Here is a 26,517-nt window from a genome sequence, read left to right as displayed (position 1 = left end):
GGCTCGTTCCTTGCGTACTCACCGGACCCCCTGACAGGGCACATTTCAGGGATCTGCCCCAAAGCCCAACAGCGTCCTGCGTCGCAGCAACACTGCATCTTGGTGAATTGACCACCCAGCTCAGCAGCACAGCGGCCATTAGCCAGAGCAGAGAAGCAGGTGCCTACACGCTGATCTGAAGAAAGACGGGATACATCAAAAGGATTAGTCCAGAGAAACTAATACGTAGACTGGATACTTTCTCATTATATGTGTGTAGTTTTGATGTACTGGATCTTTTTTCTGCTTTTCATTCTCTACATTCTTTAAAATGTAACAATTTGTCAGAGCAGATGTTTGTGATTTGCATATAAAAAACAAAAACAAAACTCTACTGCTTTTTTTGTATACAGTCGTTGTACAGAGGAAATTTAAAAGAAGCAGAAATTTCTTATTTTTGTCTGATCTTCTCAGGCTTCTCATCCAGCTTTATCGATGCATCAGGGTATAATCAATGTATTGTTAAAACTCTATTATGTGCAGCTCCAGATGCCACAGAACACATTAAATAATTTTGAAAAACTGGGTCAGAGTGTTTTATAATTGTTGTAACTTTCAACTAGAGATGGCAGAGCAAACCCTCCTTTTTTAATCCTGGTGTAAAAGACAGTAAATGTAGGACTTCATATACTTCAGTTCCTTTTCCACTACTGACGCTGCATTACAGTGCATGAAGGGAAAGATTATAGGTAATGACCACTGCCAAAACAGCAGCCCCAGAGGGGGCTGACTTTTCCATGGTGAATGGGGAAGAAGTTTCTTTATGGGCTGGCAGTGGGAAAGGTTGCCTGGGGTCTCGATTAACTACAGGAATCTGAAGGGCCTCAAAACGGGGGTCTTATTTGCTACAGTTTTCAGGTCATAGTCAACAGGGCAGAAGAGGGGACTGTGGTTCCAAGAGCTAGAGTATAAATAGTAAATGGATAGAGGGAATGGGGTTTTGAGGGTATTCATGAAAGGAATCAACATGGGAGAAAAGCCATTGTGACAGGGAGCAAAGGCATTTGTGTTTTTAGAACATAAAATAGAGAGAGAGAGAGCGATAATTCTAAGTGTACATACAGGAAAAAAGGGTAGAAGAGGGAGAGGAATGATGAAGGGGGAGCACTCAAGTCGATTATCTCACTAATGAGCCAGCAGTCTGGAATTAATCAGTTCCATGTGGAGCAATTCTTGCCAATTAGATAGAACATGAGGGGCTTTGCTGCGTCTGGGAGCACATACAGTACAGTCCGCACACAGCGTTAAACTGTGTGCATGCACACATGCACGCCCAAGCACTAGCACGAGAGCACGCATCACTGAACGCACATTCGCTTGCATTCATACACACAGAAACGTACACAGAGAATGCTAAGTCAAAACACACCCCATAGGAATGACCAAGGTGGAGACGGAGTGGAGGGGAGGGGGAGGAGAGAAGGGGGTCCTGATGAGGATGATGATGATTCAAATTGGATCCAGACCATGGTTTGTGCCGAGCATTGCTTCACGCATATGCTTTTATTTGGTGAGATGTTTTTGGAGCGACTGACTGGGCAGGGCTTTTTCATGCCTCCACAGTGTGAGACGGTATTAGGCTCTGATTTCTGTCAGCCCCCCCAGCAGCTCACTCTGGCCTGCTTTACACTGTAAAGTGCATCCCATGAAGCAAATACACCGAAAGCCACCTGACATAACCTCCAGACTATCACTATAAGAACTGCTTCCATTACAAGAGAGAGGTGCTTTTTGGGTTTACCTATTTCTGTCTCCTCTTGATCTACATTTACCCATTTGGGAAGTGGGACAGAGACAGAGGATGAGTACATGGAAGGATATGTCAGTGTTTTTTCTCTCTCCCCTCAGTATGCTTCAGAAGAGCAACTAGAAACCACGACGGACGGGAGTGAGGAGCAGGATCAGGACGTCAGAGAATGGGAGGATAAAAAAATGGTCCAAGAGGAAACAGCGAGATTGATAGCGGAGTCGGGGGAATGCTTCAATTTCAGAGATAAACAGTTTCCAAAGAAAAACACAACAACCAGAGGGGATGGAGTGAGATAAAAGAGAGGACCCAAGACAAGGCGTGAGCAGTTCCTGAGTAAACGGAGAGAGACTACCGACTGTAAATCACTAAACTGTTAGCTGTGAGATAGAGAGAAAAGAAAAAAGAGAGGGATGATGCTGGAATGGGATTAAAAGGGAAAACATGGACACACGTGAAGGCAGACAGATGGACAACTATTAAGTTTGGGTGATTGGACCACTTTGTGCATTCCTGCGTTCTGTGTCTGACCTCTTTCCCTCTCGTTGTTACACCTGCTCTGTTTGTCACACCTGCTCCTCATTCCCTTCGTCACCCTGCCTTCTTCTCCCCTCCCTCCATTGTGGAGGGAGGGGAAGCTCGTGGCCAGCCGCGAGGCATTTTGAAAATGAAAACACAAATGAGGTAGAACAATGTTGCAAATGTGTCTTTGATTGGGTGACTCACCCACACATCTGGAGCCGTCGCTACTGGAGATGTAGCCTCGTGGGCACGTGCAAACGTAACTCCCGGCGGTGTTGGTGCACTCTCCTCCGTCACAAATGCCAGGGATGGTGCTACATTCATCAATGTCTGAAACGCACAGAGGAACATCTGTGAAGGACACCTCACTCCTAATGCTCAATGCTCAGCATGTCTGTGAATGGAAAGATGCAACAGGAAGCTATAATAAAGGGAGCAAGAAATTCTCCCAGATGAACTAAATGACCAAGAAATCTGCAGTACGCAAAGGCAGACCAATATTTGGGTGCCTTTTGTTTAACTTTGAGATGTTTCGTATGTTTTCTATTCTTCATAGTAAAGGATACTAAACAATAACATTTGTTATCAGTGCAGACCGCTCAAGAGTCACATTAGAAACCACAAGAGGAGCATTTTAAATGATGCATAGCCCTATTAGCATGCGTGAGAGAAAAAACGTTACGCACAAACTAGTGCTGCAAACAAGGCAAAGAATTTCGTAGAACAAAATATGTGGATAAATCAAATATATGTGCACTCAAAGTGCCATAAGGAAAAACACATGTGGGTATCCCATCTATGATGGCTTCCAAGCTACTAAAGAACAAATCAATGGAAAGAAAAGGCCGTATTTAAGGGATCAACACTCCTCCACCAATGAATGCAGTGGCATAATTTAAATGCTTTGCCTGAGCACGCCTTTCAGCAGGGCCAACCTTGATGTGGCGCATTTTATGGTGGGATTAAGTAGTATTACTCGGTGAGTGGAGACCTCATTGCTCCATGACAGGGGAACCCAAACTGAAGTACCCAAAGGTAATGATCTTTTTTTATATATATATAAATTTATCACACTTATATATACACATACATAATTACCAAACCACCACTGAGCATAATTACAGAATGAGTGGGGAGGTGGTTTGTGCTATAATGTGTGTGCCTGTGCCCTACTTGTTTAGTTGGATAAATGAAGGGTGTGTTACTGTTTTTCTTTCTATGTGTGAAGAATGTGTGTTTTTCTGTCTACGGCTCAGCATTCAGCAGCGCGACAGTGCCCGCCATGGAGGCTAAGGGGCCGTTGTTCTCCTGCTGACTCCTGTCTGACAGCAGTGGCAGGAGGACTAGGTGAGGCTGTGAAAGCCCAGCCAAATTCAGCCTGTGTCAGCAGCAGCGACAGCACGCCAGACATTACGCTCCACATAGACGTGGCGCTGTGTGGAGGAAAACGTGTCACCTGGTCCAAAGTCTGCAGCTGAAGCCCAAAACAAATGTCTAACTGTGCAACAATCGTAAATATGTGTCTTCGGAGTTCACATTAACCATGTAGACAGTTTAGTTTCCATTGTTTCAGTGGATCCAAACCAATGTGTAAAACTTTCTATGTGCATTTGCGTGGCTGGAGTAACTGTCAGAGTAATGGGGAAGTCAATGAGTGTAATGAAGAAGTCTCTCAGATGGGGTGAGGGCTTGTTTATGCAGAACTAACAGCTGTTTTTTCACCAAAGGAGAAACAGAAAAAGCAGAATGCAAAAGAAGGGTAGAAAGAGAAAGAGACCGTTAAGAACAGTCTGAGCTAAAAGTATACCGTAAAAACCAGGTGCATCGTTGTGCCCAAAAAACCAGGCACGCAAAAGACCAAATGCAATTAAGCTTAACTGCTCCAAACCGCACCAATTTCTCAGTGGGAGCATTTTATACCGAAAAGAAAGTCTGTCCACCAGAAACTTTGATGAAGAGTCATTGCTGGCAGAGTTTATGACACAAAAACTTCAAAATTCTGCTGTTTTGTATGTATCATGAGAATGTTAGTTTCTGTTTCTCCTATGTCAAAAGGAGAATTCTAAGTCTCATCATTCATTTTGGAATGCCTATTTTTTTTAACCTTACTTTAAAAAAAAAAGACTTTTGTTGATTCTCTAGTTCTGTTATAACCAACACTTGTGAAAAGTGTGTGTCGGCTAAATTAAAAGTCACTCATCCGAGGTTAAGCCCTGGATGTCTTGTATGCATCTCTTCTAATTTGTCAATGAACACGTAGTCATTAACAAAACAGCACCACTGTTGTTTATTTATTTTATTCCCTTGAGCCTAATCATATTCTAACCCCACTGCACCTCCTGGTAGTGTGTCGGTACCAGCTGGAATGCAGCATCCGCACCCAAATCTTCTAGAGCAGTGCTCAGCATCAGCTTTCTGTCTCATCTTTTTGAGTCCTGTGAGTTGGTGGCATTCACCCAAAACCTCAACTGAAGGGACTGGTTAAATTTAGTAAAGTCATCCTCCCCATTTCCCCCTTCACCCAGTACAATACAAATCACTCTTTATGTGTGTCAAGAGAAGACATGGATGATTTTCTTTATTTTAGTTTTTTTGCAAATGAAAATAACTCATGCTCCTGCAATAGGAGTATCAGCCTTGATCTTGTTCCGGAGAATAGATGTCATCTGGCTGGAGTAGTTTAAAAGCTCTGTGTAATCCTCCCCAAAGACCAAGAACACATTGGATTCAGTCCAAGAGACACACACCCCTGTGTGGTTAACTATCTGACTGTTTAGCCTGAGTATTGTTTAAATTCCACCCAGTTAACACGTTGTAATGTGAATCCTCTCTACGACTGTGTGCACATGTCCAGAACTCTTTAACTCAGAACACGTCATCACTTTTGAATGCCCCATAGAGACCTGTTCCAAAGTCCAAACTGCATGATCGTTCCACCAATGACTCAACAAAATACATTTTAGTCCCACTTTTTTTAATTTGAATTGGAAATAATCTTAAAAACTCAGGCACACCACATTCACATAAAGTTTACATCATTTACAATGCCTGTTGCCGACTGGAAATCTCCAAATGTATTTATAGCTACTAGTCATGTTCTCATAAAGGTCACTTCATTGCACTGTTTTTAGCCGTAAATCATTGTTTCAAAAGTCACTAAACTTTGAAGAAAACAGGAATTGGAACGGCATCGCCCTGCTATTTATTTTAAGAGTTGAATTGTGGTTTGGAGTATGCATTTTTAGACATTGACTTTTGGTTAGCATTATGAGGTCTTTTTTTCTCATTGTTGGTATGTTTCTCAGACTCACCTTCACATTTGTGGCTGGTTTCACTCTGACGGTGGCCGGCGGGACATTTACACTCGTAAGATCCTACAGTGTTGATGCAGTTACCTCCGGCACAAAGACCTGGAACTGCCTGGCACTCATCCACATCTACAAAGGAAGGCGAGACAAAAGTCAAATAAGAGCAAAATGTTGTAATAATATGAAGGGAGCGAAAACAAAAACAAAAACTGCACAGCAGGAGAGTACCATATATAAAACACAACTTTCTCTCGATTAATTACATTTAAATTATGTTCATGGATCCCTCTCTGGCACTAAGACTAGTTCATCCATGTTACTGTTTTGAAAAGGGAATGAGGCATTATCTGTTATGACAATAACCAATTCCAGAATGACCCACTCCAGATCTTGGATGATACGATTGACTTTTCAAATGTAAGTTTTTCCAAGCAATTGATGTGAGTCACTTTTCCCAGTTTTTTGGAAAAAGTCAGGGAAGCTGGTGTCTGTCACAAACTGTGGATACAATACACGCAACACAAACAAACAAGGCAGCTTCATCTGCTAATATCTTCCCTTTTTAATGTATATATCTTTATCATTGCATTTTGATTTAGGATGAGGTAAGCGCTGTACTCGTGCCAACAAAATGTTGCTCAAGGCTTTCAGGTGATCAGATTTCTCTGGTGTGTGTGAGAGAAGTCAGAGAAAGAAAACTAAAACAGATTTAGAAAGCAGGGGAAACACAGATGGTAAAAAAGAAGGTTAAAAGGGGAGGTGTGTGAGTCACAGAGAGATGAGCGACTGTCTGATTCTCGCATGCGTCCAACATATGAGAGTCCTGGCAGCAACATGCAAAGGAAAGGAAGCTGCGGAGCTGCATTTAAACAAGTTACTCATCTCGTATTGTTTAGAAACTACATACACGCAATGTGTTCCCTTGAAATGGTTTTGAGATTTTGTCCTTCTAAATCTATTTACATACTTTGGGAGCATAAAATCTGGCTCAGCACAAAAATACTGTGATTGTGATCCAGGAGCATTTTCATTCATTAAAAGGGTCTTAAGATTTTGGACAGGTTAAAGACATTCAAATGTTTTGCACGGTTTCATGTTAAAACTTGACGTCACTCAGAGAGCACAAACCTCTGCCAAGCCAGCTCATTTTCTCCACTTATGTCATTGTAACTAACAGCAACAGTCGCATCATGGTTTAACTCATAATATGAATCCTTGGCAATGAAAATCTATCCTTGGAATTTGGAAACAAGCCGTCATCCTTATTGGTTTAATAGTCATTGAAAAAAACTAAAACCAGATTTGCGCTTGTCACTTACAGTAGGTTTCCTTTGGGATTTGGTTCTGTAACTTTTGACTATACCTCAAATTTGTCTCCTAACTGCATCAAAGCAGTTTCAGCTAGAATGTGATTGATCTTACTTAGATCTCTATAACATCATTATTTGTTACCCCACAGTAGTACATTTGCAGTGAGTTCAAGCATTGGAGACGTATCCATGAAGTTAGAAGCAAGACTCGAGTAACTGCCACCCTCACCACTGCAGTCAAAAAGAAGAAAAAATGCACATATCTACCCAAATTAGCAGAAGTGTGTTTGATGCAAGGACACTAATGCACACAAAGATGGATATTCTCCTGATAAGGAAGGATAACAGAGTTGCTCTGAAGGCGCTTCCACTAGATTTGTGTCTGGCAACCTTGACCTTTCAGCCTGAATAACAGATTGACGTACAGAAATGCTTAAACCAACAGTCTGTGACGGCTTCATGTAGACATCAATCGCCACAATCTGCCGAGGGTGGTGTTGGGTGTGTCCATGTGAGAGGAGCTGGACTGAAGCAACAAAGAGCCTGGCTCGGATCGTTTAACAAGGGACATGACCTCCACATATGCCATATATTGAGGCAGTCTTATTGCTTAGTCTGGTCCGGGCCAGGTTATTGGAGAGGCTTGTGGAGAAGGTCTGCTCTGGTTTGGGGGGGGGGGTCTGAGACATCAGCAGAAGGAATGTTGATGGAAGAAGGTCGATCTCAGTTCATAATTCTCCCCGTTTCTCCCTCGCCAGAGCTAAATTATATCTCATGCTATTCTCATCACTTGACAGATGCACGTTGCATGGAGACAAGATGTGCCACATATGTGCACTAAGCAGTTTATAGAATGTGAAGATGAGCTCATTTTACCTGCTGATTATCACATATATGTGATAGATATGGTAGATTTTACAGTACACACTTAAAGCTGTTTAGAAGAAGTTAGAGCTTCTGCTTTTTTAAAACAGTCACAAGCCAGTCAACAATCTACTTCACTCGTATAAACATCCTCTGTCTTGTTAGCACAGGATAAAGGATGCTGTGAGCAGGAACTGCAGCTGAGATGACGACCGTAATGGCAGCAGCGTTTATCGTGGTGCTTATGTGTGAATACGTGTAATACATATGTCCTGCTTCGTGGCTTTTAAAGACTAGTTTAAAAAGATGTTGGGTGTCCTCTGCGTTTCAAGCTGACCTTGGCAGGCTCCGGTGCGGATGTTGGGGATGAAGCCTCGTCTGCAGGGGTGTGGCTGGGCGGGGCACTGCTCACAGGGGTGGCCCCATGCTCGACCAATGGTGGCACAGCACAGGGTTTTGGTGCAGACGATTCCACTGAGCTGACCCTGACACATCTGGTTGTTCACCTGGGTGAAACACGGGCCAGTCCTGTAATCTGTGGAGAGAGAGAGGGAAGAATACTGAAATATAAAGAGGGACATGTTTTTGCTATCATGGCCCACTAGCTTTGGAACACTCGTAAAATTCTTCTACAATTATATAGATTTTCATTCCTTTAATTAATGTTAGTTGAGTCTATTTATAAGATTTTCTGTTTTATTTTTCCTCCTCTTCACGACTTAACCTGAATCCATTTTACTTGAACAATAAATAGCGGAAGAGACGTGGTAACAAGTTGGCTCAGGATTAAAGGATGATTTGACAGAGATGACTCACTGAACCTTTAAACACATCCTCACTGTTTAATTGTCTAAAAGTGTTTACTCTTTGGCTCAACAATCCGATTACAAAGCAGCAGGTTTTCAGCAGAACTTAAGGAAAACAATGTGAGCTTTGGTAGCAACATGATGGCTCACATGAGGACAAATGATTTCAGGTGTTTTCTCAAGAAACCTGCAAGGATTAAGCCGCAAAACAGATCCAGGCTGTTGCTCTCAGCAAGCTCTGAGGAACGGCATCAGAATGACTGTACTGGTTCCGGTTTCCATCCATGCAACAGAAAATTATCAGAACAAAATCTCTCCGTCACTGCATTTCACTTCACTAAAGTCATGACAATATATTGTTCAATGCACTTCAAAGTTAATTTTGGTGTTTTTCTTTTCATTCGCAGCTTAATGATGGCTTCCCTTCCCAGCAAAACCCTTATTAGGCTCTCTGCAGTGGCGCCAAACTTAATATAGCCTTCATTTGCAAAGCCGATTGTTAGATCATCACAGTAAAGATGTAAGACAACCTTCGCGGATGCCTCGCCAAGGCCGTGACTGCGAGCGGTGGAGAAAGAGAACGACTTGCTTGGCTCTGAAGGACAGAATGAGATGGAGAGATAGCAATAAGTGGCGATGTCTGCTGGGAGTCCCTCTTTAGACTTATTGGTTCCTTGTGTGCCATGAAAGGGGATCACAATGAAAGGAGAGGCAAAGAAAAAAGAGAGAGAGAGAGAAATAAATGAGGTCAAAGTGAGAAAGAGGAGTGCAGGTTGGGGCTCACACCAGGCCTCCTGCTCCTCCATCCAGCTTCATGTATCTTTAGTCGAGTAATTCCTACAACTATCAGCTAATATTTAAACTTCTGACTGGCACAACCGATTGATGACCTATGCACCACATGTGTTTAGTCTGCACACACACACACACACACAAGAATGACATCATACGTGTGCGCACACAAACGTGCTTTCTCAACTGTTTCTCATTCTCACATGCACTCAAATGTAGACAGGAATGCACATAATTGTCTGTAAATTCATAAGCCTGAAGGAAAACACAACATCTGACCTCAGCTGCAGGATCGAGCCAAACAAAACACTGAGGCAGGAATAAAGACTTCGCAAATAAAAGACAAAAGAAAAAGGCGGCTCATGTCACCACGTCCTGATCAACTTGTGTTCTCCATTTGTTCAGGATTGTGTGTAAATGCGTGCAGAATGCACGTCTGTGAGTTATGCATATAAATTTGTTGGACACGTGCATGAGCCTGGACGGGTTACAAAGAGGAGAGCAATCAAACATCCTGACTCCGTCTGACTGACAACATTCGGAAGTAATTTTGTGTAATTACTGTTCCAATTCTCAACAGATCAAAAGCATTCATGAGATCCCCTTTTCTTTCCATCCTACATTCATTCATCACTCCCAAAGCCTCTCTGAGCAACCTCTCTCGCAGCTGTTCCATTCATAGCACCGGCGCTCACAAACAGCATCCATCACCATGAAATAAAACCATCAATGAGAGGTACCAGATTAGCTTTAAATTGTTGTCTATAATACGTAACATTTTGGCACTTAATGTCTAAACAACTAGACATTTGTTCTATATTTTTTTAAACTGAGCAAAGAGAAGTGATTACTCATCATGGGCTTTTAGTTGTTGATCAAATTCATGTCAAAGAGGATAAAATATGATAAAGGCTGAGGAGAGAGAATATTTTATCCAGTCTGGAACTAAGCCATCGGTGAAGTCATTTTCCTATCATCCCTGTTTAGTTGTTGGGCCGGGGCCATGGGGCCTGAGCACAAGAGGGAAAAGACCGGGAAAGAAAAATGGCAAAAATAAATAATCCCAATTCAGATTCATTAATAACTGCTGAAGTATTTATAAAACTCCCAGGAGGCAAGTCTGCAGAAGATAAGACACTTGAAATATGAGTTGATCACATGGAAATCAAGCCATCATTATTTATGCATACTTTCTTCTGACAAGAGGTCAACAAGTCAAATAAATAAATTGAAGAAACACACACACACACACACACATTTTCCTCTGGATTTGCATGTGTGTGTGTTTTCAGACCGGATGTCCTCCAGACTTTATACAGCTGGATGATTTACTCTGAGCTTAAACATCATACCGTTACTCACATGTGAAGAAATTAATAACGTTTTTAATTATCCTCGATGTGTGTGTGTGTGTGTGTGTGTGTGAATGTGTGTGTGTGTGAATGTGTGTTTGTTTGGTGTGTAAAGACACATGTCTGGCAGGAGTTGTGGAGTTTCTGACTGTATCACAATGTTTGTCCTTTTGCTGATGGATGGATATAACGAAATAATTCAAATGTGTGGCCTTGTGTGTGTGTGTGTGTGCGTGTGTGTGTGTGTGTGTCCTTATGTTTAGGAGGTCATTAAACTCCACCATAGCAGTCTTATCAGTGTCATTATTGACAATGTTGAAATACTTCCACACCAAAAGCACTCATATGTGACTAACTCCCTCTCTCTTGCTTTCTTTTTCGAAAACACACGCACACGTTCACACACACACACACACACACAGTAGTGTAAGAGATAAGCCTATTGCAGTCTGCAGCGATCTCTGATTCTGAAGCTGTGTACAGTGTGAGGTTAACCACACTGTAGAGAACAAACATGGGAAATCTACATGACATTATTATGAATAAGAAAAAAGTATTTTCTCTCAGATTAACTCGCGTTTTGTGTTGCCAGTTTTCTGTTATTTTAAGCAATTATCAATTATATAATTGTCATTATACTTAGTAATTACCTTATTGCCAATACAGTTTGCTAATCTGTACTTTGAAAGCTTATTTTCATTTGTTGTGGCAACACGTCGTCCTTTGGGCACTCGCTCTACATCTCACCCATTGTGCTGTAAAACCACTGTTGACAGCTAATTCTGTCTGTTTAAGGAAACTTCCCATCACGATACTGCCATGACGATGGAACAATAATGCAGACTCTATTAAATGCAGACATGGCCAGGCAAAAGCATTCAGGCTCCAGACCCCGCCAGCGAGTCCCACACACGGGACACGTTACTGAGTGAGCCAGATGTCTTTACTGATACATCACTAAGTTCCTTTTTCATCAGGTCAAATCAAAGGATCCTTCATTACCATCCCCTGAAGAAACTCAGATATTATTATGAATGAGCCAGGACCTAAAATATAACCGAGGCCATGGTGAACAAGTGATGAGAAGCATTCAAGGCAGGTTTAAACATGGTAAAGACTAGCATTAAACATATATGCAGGAAGCACAACAATGAGATGAACTGGCGGCTTGTCCGGGATGTTCCCCGCCTCTCGCCCGCTGACTTCTGGGATAGGCCCCAGCACGACCCGCGACCCGGTAACGGTACAAAGCAGTTCAGAAGATGAATGAATGAATGAATGAATGAATGAAAAATGTCTGTAGGTGTGTGTGTGTGTGTGTGTGTGTGTGTGAGTGGTTGTATGTCTATGTGTGGTCCCGCTATAAGCTGGCGACTCATTTAGGGTGTACCCCACCTCTCATGCATAGTCAGCTGGGCTAGGCCCCGGCAGAACGGCGACCCGCGAAGTGGATAAACGGCTGCACGAAAATGGATGGAAACACACCCAGACAAAGATTTATGTGTGTTTCCTTTGTGACTGCCTGCAGATCCTCATTCCGCCAACATGGAGTGTTTGTACTTCCTGCCAACAGGCTTTGTGTACACAGCTGGGAGTTGATTTCTAATTTCAACTCTAGTCCCCCCACCCCACCCCACCCAGTCACACATTCAAAACCACCCTCCAACCCTCTCTCTCTCTCTCTCTTTCTGTCTCTCTCGCTCCAGCCTCTCTATCTTGCTCTACTTCTCATCAAGTAATGTCCACAAGCACTCCACAAAGAAAGTCTATTCTTTCAGTCCTGTGGGGATGTCGGGGGAAGGAGGTTGTGGTATTTAATGCCAGATGTCTTTAAGGCTCCCTCTACCCCTGAAATGCTGTATTTTCCAAGAAAACAGCACCCCAGAGTTTCACGGAGGAACAAAACGAGGGGCTCCAAGTGAGAGGAAGGCTACAAAAGCTACAAAATCTGGTGGTGACCAAAGTATAAAATATATGTAAGAAAGCAAGCAGACTGAGTGAGGAGGATGTTGTTGCAATAAAACAGATGATAAATGTTTAAAGCTGCATCAAGTCAGTGAAACGATATGCTCAGACCTTTCCTCTGCTTCACTGTAGTGAACAGCAGAGGGAAGAGGAGGAAGGCGGTGGTGGGAGCTGAAGGTTACTGAAAGGTGAGACTGGTGATGGAGAATATCTGAAGGCGTGAAGGTGCTTCTCTTTTCCTGAAAGGTTAACGGCTGGAGGGAAATCGGAAAGTGCAGCCATCTACTCGGGTGTTTTTATTTCTGCACCACTTTCTTCCCACCCCACACATATCTCAGGCTCCTGTTCAAAGCACAAGCGACAAACACCCACTGTCTGCCTCATGGAACTGTATGAAGTCATCCAGAAAGCAAACTATCTGGACTCTTCAGAACAACATCAAAGCCTTCCTGGCTTGATATCCACCCACCAGCCCTTAAATCTGACTGCCTGGCTTCCCGCCGGAGCCTGGCTCAGTTCAGCCCCTTCAATAAGACTATTTTTGTCATGAGGATATTTGATTTAAGGATATTCTTTTGTCATTAATATTCACCATTTGTGATATCTTAGATAGCATTTCTGCTCCTATTGCTTAACTGTAAATGCTGCTATCGATTGCACAAATATGAAAATACACGATACCGTTAGATTTTAGACCAGAGGGTGCAAGTTTGAAATTTAGCTATGAAACATACATATATTCTTTTTCATGGGTGTGCATACATAGTTTTTGAACAAATGCTACCTTAAATTAATAGTTCAGATATTGGATCCAATCACACATCAAATTGCACAAACTGCTTGCAAACAGTACCAGCAGGTACCAACCAGGATCCATCGATTGGTGGACACTTAAAAACCTAATGGACTGATATGTATATACTGTATATATATGTATGACAATAAATAAAAATAATTATTGATTGAAAAACAAAGCATATCTCGCAGTACTTATCTTAGTAAGTGAGGGAAAAAGACTCTATTTAATACTAGATTTGACCTTTTCTCTCATTGATAGTTTTATAATACCACAAACAATCAGCACTCTATTTTTAAACTAGTGAGGCTGTCATGATTGTTTGCTCAATGTGTTTAGCTGTATTGTTTATATGTCATTCCAATCATGTTTACAATGTGTTAGGAAATGAAATTAACATTTATAAGTGACTGCGTGTTTGTTTGCTGGCGTGTATAAATGCAAACGTTTGGCATACCAGTACCACCAGGTTAAAAATCATCAAAACACCTGGTTCAGATCAGAGTAAATACTGACTGAGGATGAAGACCAGGAAGCTTCTATGAAATCTACACAGATTGAGAGACAGTGGAGGATCATAAAACGCTGCATAGAAACCAGGGTGAGCTCTCACCTCTCTCACACTGCGGGCCGGTGAATCCGTAGACACAGGCACATCTGTTGGGTCCGATGCAGCGTCCACCATTCTGGCATCCGTTCTCACAAACAGCTACAGGAGACAGAGGAGAGGACAGTGACTCACACAGGATAACGCACTCTTTCTTTCTTTCTTTCTTTCTGCCACAAACAGATCTTTCATTGGGCTTCGAATGACTTCACCTTGTAACCACTTGCATCAACAGCCCACTGACACATACTGTGTTTTATATTTGTATTGCAAGCATATGTGGAGCTTTTCATTGATGACATCACTTCTGAAGCCAATAACACAAAGTCCATTCACCTCACGCCTCGTGGTTGGCTCTCCGTGACTCATCCCTAATTCATAAGTTAAACAGCTCTACAGCTCGCAGTTAAACTTTAAAGTACAGTAATACCTCAACATGCGAGTGCTTTGACATGCAAGAAAACCTGCAAGCATAAATTTGAGATGCGACTAACTTCCAGATGTGAGGTGAGCTGATGTGCTGCAATTTTCACTTACGTTGCCCACAGTGGTTGCCTGTATAGCCCTTTGGACAGGCGCAGGAATCCTCACTGCAGCTGCCTCCATTCATGCACCTGACGTTACAGGACTGGACTGCAGAAGGGAGGAAAGAGAGAGAGAGAGAGAGGGGGGGGGGGTGATGAAATGGTGTACAGGTATGAAGCACATATGATTTAACATTGAGCACAAAAGTCTGCAGTTTTATAAGAATCTGCCATAATACTTTTAGCCCTGAAATAGGAAGATTCCATTCAAAAAGCCTGAACTGCCATTATTGGAGCATGCACTTAAATAAAAAGCTTTAATAAGTAATTTAGTTGCTTTATTATATCAACATGTCAGAATGTGCATCAGGTGGGAAAAATGGATGAGGTGGAGGAGAACTTAGGCATAGCAACAAAAAAGAATCTGAGGAGGACAGAAAGAGGAGAAAATGTCAGAGTAATAAGGAGTGACTTTGAATAGCGTATAAATAGGCCAAATGTGTTGTGCTGCTCCAGGTGTTATATGGGAGGGAGGAGTTTCCTGGCTTTGCTAGAATGAGAGGACCAATCTAAGCGTCTCAAACACATAGCGGCAGCTTTCACTAGGGAAACTAATTGGTGTTCCTGGCAGACAAGCAGCATTTCACCAAACATACGTTAGGAGAGGACCCAGTGGTTGGTGGCAGAAAGCTGCATCCTCTACCCTTTCATTCTGGCTGCAGATTACATTTCATCAGCTGCTGGGCTCTACTTTTCTTCCTTTGCCTGTTCCCTTAGACTTCTCTTCCACACACTTCTCTGTCTATCACAAGTTCAACAGTCCCTCTTTCTCCATCTGCCTCTTTATATCTTTGTCTCATTCAGACGTTTCGCATGCAGAGCTGTGGAGCAAATGGGAAATGACTGAAATTTCCCGTAGCTGAGTTTGGCTACTGAGACTTGGAGTTTGCACGCATGCCAAGTGTCATTTCTGTCATCCACCCACTTATTCTGACTTTACACAAAAACACTGAATATGACTGTTGTGAGTCATGAGGAGTGAGTATACTCTTAGGCAGATGCTTAATGTGAAAACCCATGACTACCTTACTGGCAGCTTACTCAGACAGGACTCCAGTTGCATGAGTCAAAGTACAACAGGAATCTTGGCTGTGGATCCTGTGCAGTTTCAGTAAATGCAAGGCATGGATGTAATTCCCTGGAATTTGCAAAGAAAGATTCCATTCTCTGTGTTTTTAATGCATCTTAAGTCTGGAGGGAATTCCAGTTAACTCTCTCCTGTGCAGCACTTGGCAGACAATGTGTGCAAATTTGGATTGCATCCCCGTGGCAACGTAGAATGTTCAATTAAACAAATACTTTGAGACCCAAGGGTAAGCTGGGTTTATATGTCAGTGTAGTATGTGCTGTCTCACGCTTTCTTATCATGGGAGATGGAGCAAGTCTTTCTCCCAGGTCTTAACCTCAAACTGCATTCAGGAAATGAATTTTACTTGACACATTTGCACTGTCCTCATTCCAAGACCAACAATTGGATCCGTGATGTGAAACAGGAATAATGATTGCAGTGAATAATTTTTTCAGTTGTTCTTGCCATGGAACACACTGTGGAGAAAACCATTCCCACTTGGGTTTACCCCCCCCCCCCCACACACACACACACACACACACTACAAGATGCCTATCGAAATAGGTCAGGAACGTTTTTTGCTATGATTGATAGAACTTTGCTGTAAGAGAAACAGGGAATGATGTGACAGGTGCTGGAAAGTCAAGTACCGGTAGGTGGTTTTTTTTCTACGAAAGGAATTTGATGGGGGGGGGGGCAAGCAAACAACAACATTTGGAGACAGAAGGAAATGATCTCACTGGTAAACTTTGCCTCTCTATCCCCTCCTCATGGCAATTCATCCCCACAGGTGGAGAGAGAGTTTACCCCAAAGACCCATGCCTGGAAAGCTGCATGTGCACAGCAGTACAGTGGGGATATGCATGTGTGTGTGTGTGTGTGTGCGCCAGACATTGAGCAAAAAGTGTTTAACGTAGCTCTGCGGCACCACAATGCACCACTGTATTCCGCTAGTGTTGTCAGTGAGCTGTTCACATCTGGGTGTTTTTTACGAGAGGCTGCGAAACACAGGAAGTCCAGGTTTGTGTGTTTGTGTGTGTGTGTGTGTGTGTAGGCATTTGTGTGTGTGATGGAAAATTGAGGAGCTTTACAGAAGTGCTTTGACCTGATTTATTCAGACCCCAGACCAGAAGTCGACCTCAGTTTCATTGCAGATGCATTGAAACAGGAAGCTGCATGAGATGCTGTTTGAGAATACAGAAATGTCCTTCCATTCTAGGAGACTCAGCATTCACACTCACTTCAATTAACTCTACCTAACTCACACCAGCAGGCCTCATAGCTCACAGGGGGCAGCACCATTTGAGTTCAGGATGGACTATGATGAGGTGGCACGGCTTGTGATTAAAAAGGCCTCTCTTTCTGCTTTCCCAGACTTTACTTTTCCAATTCTACAATGTGCACTTCTGTAAAGTGTAGCCTGGCCATCCACAAACACATGTGCTTGTGTTGTTCATTTTAATGTGTTGTGCTATGTTCAAATGACAGAAAGTCAGTTGTGTGGACAAAATAATCACAGACGTGTGGATTACATGTATAAAATCACAAATGCGTAGGTGAATCATTTAAACCTTTGCATTCCGAAGGCAAGATGTGACACCGAGCAAGCCAGGGTGCTATATGCAAACTGTATAATTAAGGAAATTGGCATTTACAAACGGATCTTCACATCTGCCCAAACGAAGCGGCCTATCCGAAGAAACAAACTCTGGTCCGTTTAAAGCAGACCAAACAGCTCTGGTGTGAAAGCGACTTTACATTCACTTTTGGCCAGCTTTAATATATTTAAGTCGCTTTCACACCGGAGATAAATGCAATACTGCAACTTTCAGCTCCCCAATCGAACCGAGTACGCTTGGTCAAGTGTGAAAACGACTTTATTCTCACTTTTTCACTTTGCTTTCTGCTGCAATTTGTGCCCCCGGGGGAAATGACTTCATAGCGCCTGCCAGAGCTCTGACTCTGCAGGAGATCTGCGCTTGTCCTGCCATATAGGTCAGAGGCTGTGCTTCTCCGCCCCGCCCTCGGTGCCCTTCCTCAGAGGGTCGTCATTTCTTATGGCTGGAACAGATCCTGTTTTACACTTCTGGGTCACAGCCAACTGATTCTCAGTTTGTGTGAGTATGTTTTAAGACTGTGTGTCTGTACTTGTCTGTGTCAGACGGTGTGTGCAGATGTGTGTTTTAGCGGTTTTTATGGAACGGGACCATGTGTAAAGGATCAGGCATGGCTGACGTTGACGGATTAAAGCTGAACATACTGCAAGCTGCAAACACACGTTGCATTCTGCCCAAGTCCTGCTTACCAACAATGTACTGTGCATGTACAAAACATATGTCATATGTAAACCCTACACACAACACTAATCTTACTATGATAAATGTTAATGTAAAAAAACTGAGTGTACAGCAAAACACCTCACCCTACTCCAAACACACACACACACACACACACATCCTGAGTGGTCTGTAACTAAGCCCAGCAGACGTTTGGGCAGCCAGACTCCTTACTTTACTCCTGCAAACCCTGTGACCTGCATTCTGCAGAACGGGCCAGGGACTCTATACACCAGTATTATCCTGGCTACATTACTGTTCGGGCTCACATGAGAGAAGGGCGGAACCATTACTTTTGGGAAATTGTCCAGCAATGGGATAAGGAGGAAATGAAACTGCTTAGCGTAACACGTAATATCATTTAATCAGTCTTTGCTGCCTTTTTTTTTTATCATCACACGGTAATCAAAGATGATTAGTGGAATTACAGAAATATACTGTTTCTGTGATAGACATCTAGGTTTACAATGATCTGAGAGATTATTATATCAGATCATCAGATCACATTTTTTTCAGAATGGAATGAGGAATCAACCAGCCAAATGTTGTCCAGCAAAACATTTTAAACTGGGAACACAACTGAAGGACATCTTTTCCAAACACTGCAATCCCACAGCCTGATTTGACTACAAGATTAGGACTACTGGATTATTTTATTATCAATCAAAATATCAATCTAAATATTGATAAAAATGTGTTATCTGATGGGTAGCACGGTGGTGCAGTGGGTAGCGCTGTTGTCTCACACGTGTTCTCCCCGTGTCTGCGTGGGTTCTCTCTTTAAGCTCTTTAAGGTTCCTCCCACCTCCATAAAACACTGAGATCAATACCGCTCTCATATCTGTCCTGTAACTGTATAGCAACAACCAGTCAGTCAGGTTAGTTTACCATAAAGACTGGGGGAAAGGCTAACATGGTTCTATTTACCATTTTAGGTCATTAAACTTTTATTTAATGGACAAAAACTGCAGTTCATAATTGCATGAGGGCTCGGGTTCATGTTTGCGTTACTGACCTCCTCCTCCTGACCCACAGCTGGGAGAGAGCTGCCCACTAGAACAGGTACACATGTTGGGTCTGGAGCAGAAGCCATCACCACAGGAATTCCTGCAGATTGCTGCAGAAAAAAAAGAGAGGGGTGTAAATGCAAAAGGTTCAATTGTATTTGGATGTATGCGTCCATCCCATGCCTGTTTGTTATCATCTGGAAAAAAAAAGGTTTTAAGAATGGAGGAGAACTTACGAACAATACACTGGTTCCCTCCTGGCAGAGTTTTCCAGCCTGGACAGCAGTAGGAGTGGAAGCGTGAGCCGCACACATTGGGTCTGGCGGAGCAAAGAACAAAGAACAAGCAAACTCACTACTCGTACGGAGCTCCCAAACATATTTTAGCAAAGCCTCGACACAAATACACAATGTCACAAATAGTTTTCTGTGCTGCCGAGGATCTGCACAGCCTCTGCTTTCAGAGTAAACAAAACCAAATTCAATACACAAAGACTCCTCGAGTGATGGATGGAGTTATTTTCGGAGCGAGGAGGAGGGGAGGGAAACGTCACAGGCCAACAGCCCAAGGAGTAACATTTTGTTTTCATTCAAGTTGAATTTAAACTTGGAAGGACAGGATGTATAAAGTCCTCCTTTCACCCTGAATTCCATGCCTGGCTGTCTTGTTCTCTGGCAAATATCCAGCTCCCTGACACACACACACACACACAGCCTGCTACAGTCTTTGACCCAGTCTGACAGATGCAAGAGTCATCACAGTTTACGGAACAATGGATTGGCTGGACAGGTTAGTCACAGAGTATCTCTGTGGAGATGGCTTAACCACATCTAGAGATCACTGGCCTCCACACACACACACACACACACACAGTGGGACTGAGGTCAGCCGTTCCGCAAGCTAATGCAAAGAACACTTGAGAATGGTGAATAATGACACGCCTATTTACAACTCAGTTTACTAAGAAATGAAATAGAAATTCCAAAACACACCAATCATAAAATCCCAAATACTACGAGGAAGTGTGCGTCATGCGGTGTGTGCACTCAAGTGAAATCCCCGAGAGGCTGCCTGAAGTTGTTTAACAAGCTGAAGGGCTCCAGCGGTGTGGTGCTACTAATGATATCCTTGGTGGCCTTTTCAAAGAGCTTAATGACGGGTATATCTGTGGGCATCTGTGTTGGTGGTGAGCTCCATCCATTTGCTGATGGCATGACTAAGAACTGAGGGACCACAGTTTGGTAAGGTGGGAAAAAGCCTGATCCAGATGCTCACAGTGAAGTCGTTTGCCAAAAAGTTCATATATCTTTAGTCAACATCAAACCGCAAGGCAGAATTTATTAAATGAATAATGAATAAATGCATTTATTGATTTTCTTGCAGACGGTTTGATGAGATTCCATTGATTTCACATTAAATCAAATGCAGCCGAAATTGCTAGACAGGAAATCCACCTCCCAGCTCCTCTTAAGACTGATTAACACATTTTTCTTTGTTTATTCTGTAACAAAAACGTATTTTTCAGATTTTAGATACAGTACATAAGAAGTCTGATCCCGAAAAATTGAAAAATACCGGAGCTAAATTTGACATTTTGCATCAACTGAACTTCTCCTCAGGTGTCAAACATCAGACAGACAGGGAGACAGACCGAATACAGTATGATGGAAAAGGAATGGGGCTCGGTGGGAGGGAAAGCAAAACAAGTTTATGTTGAGCGAAGGAGGAAGCAGGAGGAGAAGTGGGAGCGGAAAAGGAGATATGGAAACAAAGGAGAAAGCAGCATAAGCAAGAAGAGTCCGGAGGATTGGGGCAAACACTCAAACCAAAAAACTTTTAAAAACTTGTGTGGAGACATCAACATTCCAACACTCAACGAGCCCAACATCTTTCCTCATCTATTTCTCCCTAAAGCATTAAAATATTTTGTTACAGAACTTGGGGATGTCAATATATTAAGAATTATAGGGGTCCGAGCCAAAGGTGTTTCGGTTTGTTCTCTCCCTCTTTCTCTTCTTCTTGTTCTCTCTCTCTCTGTCCTACTGGTCAATCCCTGGTCTCCTATCAAATAGGAGAGGCTTCAGAGGATGAACTGAAGTAAAACAGAAAGAAAGACATTCAGAAAGAAGGTGTTTACGCCCCAGGGATTTTTCTCAATATTGGAATATCCTACTGTTCTGAGGTTTCAAATCTAAAGGAGATTAGCTCTTTGAAGTTGCCTCCCTTGCCATTCAAATCCTTGTTAACTACCATTAATAGTAACAGAGGGAAAATTGCTGTCGCAGAAGCCAAGGGTAAAATGAACTATGAAGGAAAAACGGATATTGTAGTTAAACCTCAAATTCAAAGGGGGGATGTTAAAGAGATTTGTGGCTCTGAAGAAGCCAAAGTAAATTCAATAAAAAAACCTACTTGTGCAGTAATAGCCTGATGTCAATGGGAAATACTGAAATTAATCTATTTTTGAGTTGAAATATTCGGTTCATCAATCAAAAAGAAATCTATGTTTTCTTGTTTGCATGAAATTGTTGATGAATTCAATAAAAAAATCAAAAGTAAAAAAAAAAGCAAGCTCAAAATTGAGCAATGAAATATAAAATGTGAGAATGTGCTGATATTCTTTGTAATATAAATAGTAAACAGATTCTAACTGTTGGTGCAATAAAATAAGTAATGTAATAAAATAATTCACTCTGTGCCACCGTATGGTCAAAGCCATTGTCAGCCTTTCTATTCTTATTTTTTATATGAAAATAATCATTATCTGGTACCCTTGCCTGAAATTCTTCAGCTACAATAGTGTTCCTTTTTTTGTTGTTGTAAAAATCAAGATATACAGCTGTAGCCTGAGGGCCCTCTTCTCTTGCAGGAATCTGCAGGGTCAAAGGTTAATGCAGCTCAGAGCAGCCGGCCTCCATTGACCCTACAAGGAACAGCAGCAGCGAGCGGGCTTGGTAAACGACAACAGACAGTCTGCTTCTATAACGAGGAAGACATTATGTTCACGGTTGCTCTGGCCCCAGGTCAGGTGTGTACGCCTCTGTATGTGTGTGTCAGAGTCAGAGGTCAGAGGTCATCTGCCTAGGATCTAACCTCCATCTGCAAAACTCTTATGCAATGCCACCTCCGGCCACACCTGGGGCTCTCCAGTCAGATCTTAGGGATAATAAAGGAATGTAATGTACAGAGAGATTTGTATTCTTTTTTCTATTGAATTGAAACTGAAATGAACTGAGCAAGTAGAGAATGGCCAGACATTTGTGGCAGCGAGTTGGAAGCATAGACTTGCAGTTTATCATTGAGTCTGTGGTCGTGTCCGCTGATGCTGATGCGTAGATAAAGTATGACACAACAACTGAAACCCTGGCCTACCATGTAATCGGCAGAGGGGATGGTAATTTTAAAAAAAATGTGTTTAATTCTAAAAATTGTTATTATCCTGAAACTCGCTCAAAGTATAGTCCAATGAAAATATGAATCCTTTAGCAGAATTAGTGGTAAATCAAAAGCAGCTCTGCAGATCAAAAACTCAAGCAATGAATGTGAGTGACATTTAGTAAAAAATAAAGTTATTAGCTGACCACATGCCCATCAGATGTCCTGGATTAACCTGTCTTTACAGCTCAGCCTGCACACACTGCAAGCATAAAATGCAGACACATTAAAACCTCAAATGGAACCTGATGCACATAAAACAGAAAGGGAAATTGTTCATTCATTCCAGATAAATTCTTCACAGGCTTTTTTCCCCTTTCCTCTGTCCTCAAATCACTCGGATAATGTAGGTCTAAGGTAAAGAGGTTTCCACTGTAATTAACAAAAATGGGTCATTCAATGTATTGCTTTATTACATTTTTTCTAAGCCAGAAAGTAACTGGAAGAATCCATCCAGGCCGTCAAGGTGTTTTTGACATTATCCATGATGGAACTTGCTGGATGCAATTCATCCCTTTGGGGTTGACAGTCTCCCAAGTTAGTCGGCATCCAAGTGTCTCTTCTCATCAGAGCCGGGCGAAGCTGGGCTGAGTTCATAAGGTGGGTGTGGATGTGGTGGCTGGATCGGTTAAACTCCAACATACAGGAAATATTATTCAACTATAACTATTTAGTTCTTTTCATGTTTTTTTTTTAAACAACACAGTGAAATCAAAAGCCAAAGTTCATTCTACTAACCAGGCGGTTAGTCAAGTAAAGCAGACAAGTGCGTAGCCAGCCAAAGGTGTGATCAGATACCGCCCGCTGAGTGGATCGATGCCAGGCTGCAGCGGGAACCAATAAATCAGAGTCAGACCGAGTGCTACCAGAGACGGAGCAGGGGATTTAGAGTTCTAGCTGGCAAATAAACACCGCATTCCAGCCCAAGGCCGGCATAATGACCATCATTAAACTAAACTCCCTCCATCTCCTCACAGACAATCTGCAAAACCTATGAGGAGTTATTGACAGACCGCTGCTGGAACTCCCATAAAAGAAAGCATCACGGCATTGCAAGACACAAGTCTGGGTTTTCATGTCTTGCAATTTGTTGGGAAGAACAAGTTGTGGTAAATTAAAACAAGTCCTGCACAAGAAAGATTTGGCCGTCACGGCATAAAGTGTTGTGGACAGCCAGGCGCTCACTCACTCGTCACAAATGTGATTTGATGAGCCCACGGCTTCTCTCCAGAGGCCGTCAGATGAAACATGCACGCATGTAGATGACTAAGTTTCAGATGAACTGTAATTGTTTCAGCCAATTTCATTCAAACAGTAATTGGAAATTGATTCAGCACTTCAGATTTGTGCGCGTTGGCCCACACATGTAAGGTTCTTTAACATTTTAGAACAGTTACCAGGCAACACCTAGAAATCCATTAAAGACAATTAAAATGATGTTGGACTTTTTGTCAGATGCCTTGGTTTGTGGTACTCACGCTGGCCTAAAGCCCAAATCAGCAACAAAAGCAAAGATGCTGTTTAAAATGTATTTAACAGCTTGAGCATTTCATTCCTGCACCGGTATTCAGTCCAAAATGTAACAATATAACGGAAAAAGTCTTGAGGCTTTTGCTACGACAAATGTTCTCTTGAATTCACACACGATTTGATGGGAATAATAAGCTATTGTGCAAGGCCTGCTGGTTTCTTAATTCTCTGGCTCCTGGCTTCTCACTGTAAAACTATAAATCTGAATATTTCTTCAGTCAGATCGTACTTTTGTTTTTGCAGTTTACATTACGCTTGAAGTGTTGGGCAGCACATCTCCATTATGAGTAAGTAGCATTCCGGTATAGAACTTAAAGAACAAGCAATTCAAATGCGTCTACGAGCAAAGGGAGGAAGATTTGTTTATTTGACTAACAAATATTTTCCATGTTTACCTAAATAAGTGCTAAGCAGGAGCTCACAATATGTTTTAGAGAAAACAGCGGATCTCTAATGCTAGGTGGACTTTACCCTCTTTCTTAATACGCCTTCAGCTGAATAAAAGGCAATGAATTTACTCATGTCTCTCTATCCCTCTCATCCAATCTTTCGTTCATAGCTTTCCTTTCCTCTGTTATTCCCTCTGCTGCTTTGTCACCTACAGCAGTGAAACAAATGCCCCTTTTCATAACCCCCTCTGGTGATACGAATACCTCATTTCCTGTGGCTTGGCACGAGGGGAACCGTAAGCTGGGACAGATGGAAGTCGATGGGAATAACTGATGCAGACACCGAAAACAAGGCCCAACAAAACATTCTTTGTTTTTCACAAAGTGGCAAAATATAAAGTGAAAAAAAATGCTTTGCACTTACATATCTCACACCGGGATTAATGGTTTTATATGTCACAAGAAGAACAAAAGAAGGCACACAAGGGAGGGAGGGGGGTGCAGCTGATGAGGATTGACGTAATTCCTGGGGTTCATTACACTAAATAGTCCCCAAGTACCTAGAGTCAAATGGACAACACCTTAAAATACACACACGTGTATATGTTTGTTCATGTATACCCACGCACACATTTTCCACTGAGCCACGCAATCACCCCCCAGCTGTCCCAACATGATTTGTCCAGCTAGACTAATACACTCACTAGGGTTTGGGTCATGTTATTAAATGGCCATTGCTTTATGAACTGCAGAGAAAGACTCTTTTCTCCCCCCCGTTCCCATGAAAATGTTACTTTGTTGTAAATGCATTGCAGGATTTCAGTGCGGCAGCCGCCATGTCAAGGTTGCTGCTTTTGAGAACACAATGTGGCAGCGTTCAGCAACTTTTTGAAGGGCGAGCTTGGCCTTGGCCTAAATTGCACAGCAGTTACAAAACAGCTGCCAGGAATGAGAGACGAAAAATACATTTATACTCTGAACCTTATCCAGACACAATGACAAATGTTCTTCATCACTCTTTTTATGAACGCTTTTAGAGTGTGACAATTTCCCAAACACAGAGGTATGCAGTAGTTGTTCTTATAGATTGTACAAAGACTGTGACACACACACACACACACACACACACACACACACAAAGAGATTGTCATCCCTACCCTCTCAGTGTCTCCTGGCCCCGTCGTCGAACCCGCTGAACCTCTCTCTGGTCCACAGTGCCAGTGAATCGACTAGCTTGGTATGGTCCATCACCGGTTTGAGCACAAGTCACATAGACCATGGATAGACACACTGCTGCCCACTGCAGCAGCATCTGAGCCAGCTTCCCTGCTCCCATTGGTCGGTCCGGCTGTCCCTCCAACCGTAGCACTTCCGTTTTATCACTCACTTTCAGATTCTCTGGTGACTGTATGGACCCAGTCTGAACAGAGGGATCTAGACCTGGATCCAAACCAAGTCCTGATGCACTCCAAAGCGGTGGCTAGAAAAAGGAAGAGAAGAAATTCAAACATTAAACACTTGGAGGGAGGGGGGGGGGGGGACAAAACCTGCACACTTAGTTACGTGTAAATTCTAACTGGATCAATTCATCCAACACGCTGGTGCCAGCATTTTGATCAAATAAGCTCCAGATGTAGTCGGATATATGAATTACATTATCAGCACCACTCAAAAACAAATTGAATCATTGGTGTCCAGGATGTTTCTTAAGATTTGAATTCTACCGGGGATTAGTGGCGACTGGTGCTAAAAAGATCTTTGCGGGGTGCATAATTCCAAAAGCAACACAACACACTGAAACATTGCCTCAACAATGACGTTCATTTTCCAATACCTCAGAAAGAAGACGCAGCCAGAGTTTGGGAAATCAGATTGATTTATTCAACTGAGGGAGCTTGACCGTGTCTCTAATGACACGCGTATCCATAGCTTTAGTAACAGTGAATGTGAAGATGGAAAGCAGTGCTGAGAATTGCCCAATCACATTACATGACAACATCACAACAATGCCAGCAAAAGAGGGAGGAATCAGGGCGCAGAGGAAAATCGTATTAGAGCG

General features: G+C 42.5%; 1 protein-coding gene across 1 annotated transcript in view; it reads right to left on the bottom strand.

Annotated features, from left to right (window-relative positions):
* The window catches only part of fbn2b (fibrillin 2b), a 44,118-nt gene extending 18,324 nt beyond the window's left edge, over nucleotides 1–25,794 (bottom strand). Inside the window, exons 1-9 of the mRNA XM_068743625.1 lie at nucleotides 25,616–25,794; nucleotides 19,341–19,423; nucleotides 19,113–19,214; nucleotides 14,646–14,741; nucleotides 14,115–14,210; nucleotides 8,128–8,325; nucleotides 5,620–5,745; nucleotides 2,513–2,638; nucleotides 23–175 (exon numbers count right to left, since the gene is read on the bottom strand). Of these exons, the coding sequence (XP_068599726.1) occupies nucleotides 23–175; nucleotides 2,513–2,638; nucleotides 5,620–5,745; nucleotides 8,128–8,325; nucleotides 14,115–14,210; nucleotides 14,646–14,741; nucleotides 19,113–19,214; nucleotides 19,341–19,423; nucleotides 25,616–25,794 (1,159 nt within the window). The remainder of the gene's footprint in view (nucleotides 1–22; nucleotides 176–2,512; nucleotides 2,639–5,619; nucleotides 5,746–8,127; nucleotides 8,326–14,114; nucleotides 14,211–14,645; nucleotides 14,742–19,112; nucleotides 19,215–19,340; nucleotides 19,424–25,615) is intronic.
* Nucleotides 25,795–26,517: the final 723 nt, after the last annotated feature.

Source organism: Brachionichthys hirsutus, chromosome 9, assembly GCF_040956055.1.
Source record: "Brachionichthys hirsutus isolate HB-005 chromosome 9, CSIRO-AGI_Bhir_v1, whole genome shotgun sequence".
Classification (NCBI taxonomy): domain Eukaryota; kingdom Metazoa; phylum Chordata; class Actinopteri; order Lophiiformes; family Brachionichthyidae; genus Brachionichthys; species Brachionichthys hirsutus.
This window is presented reverse-complemented; position numbering and strand designations above follow the sequence as displayed.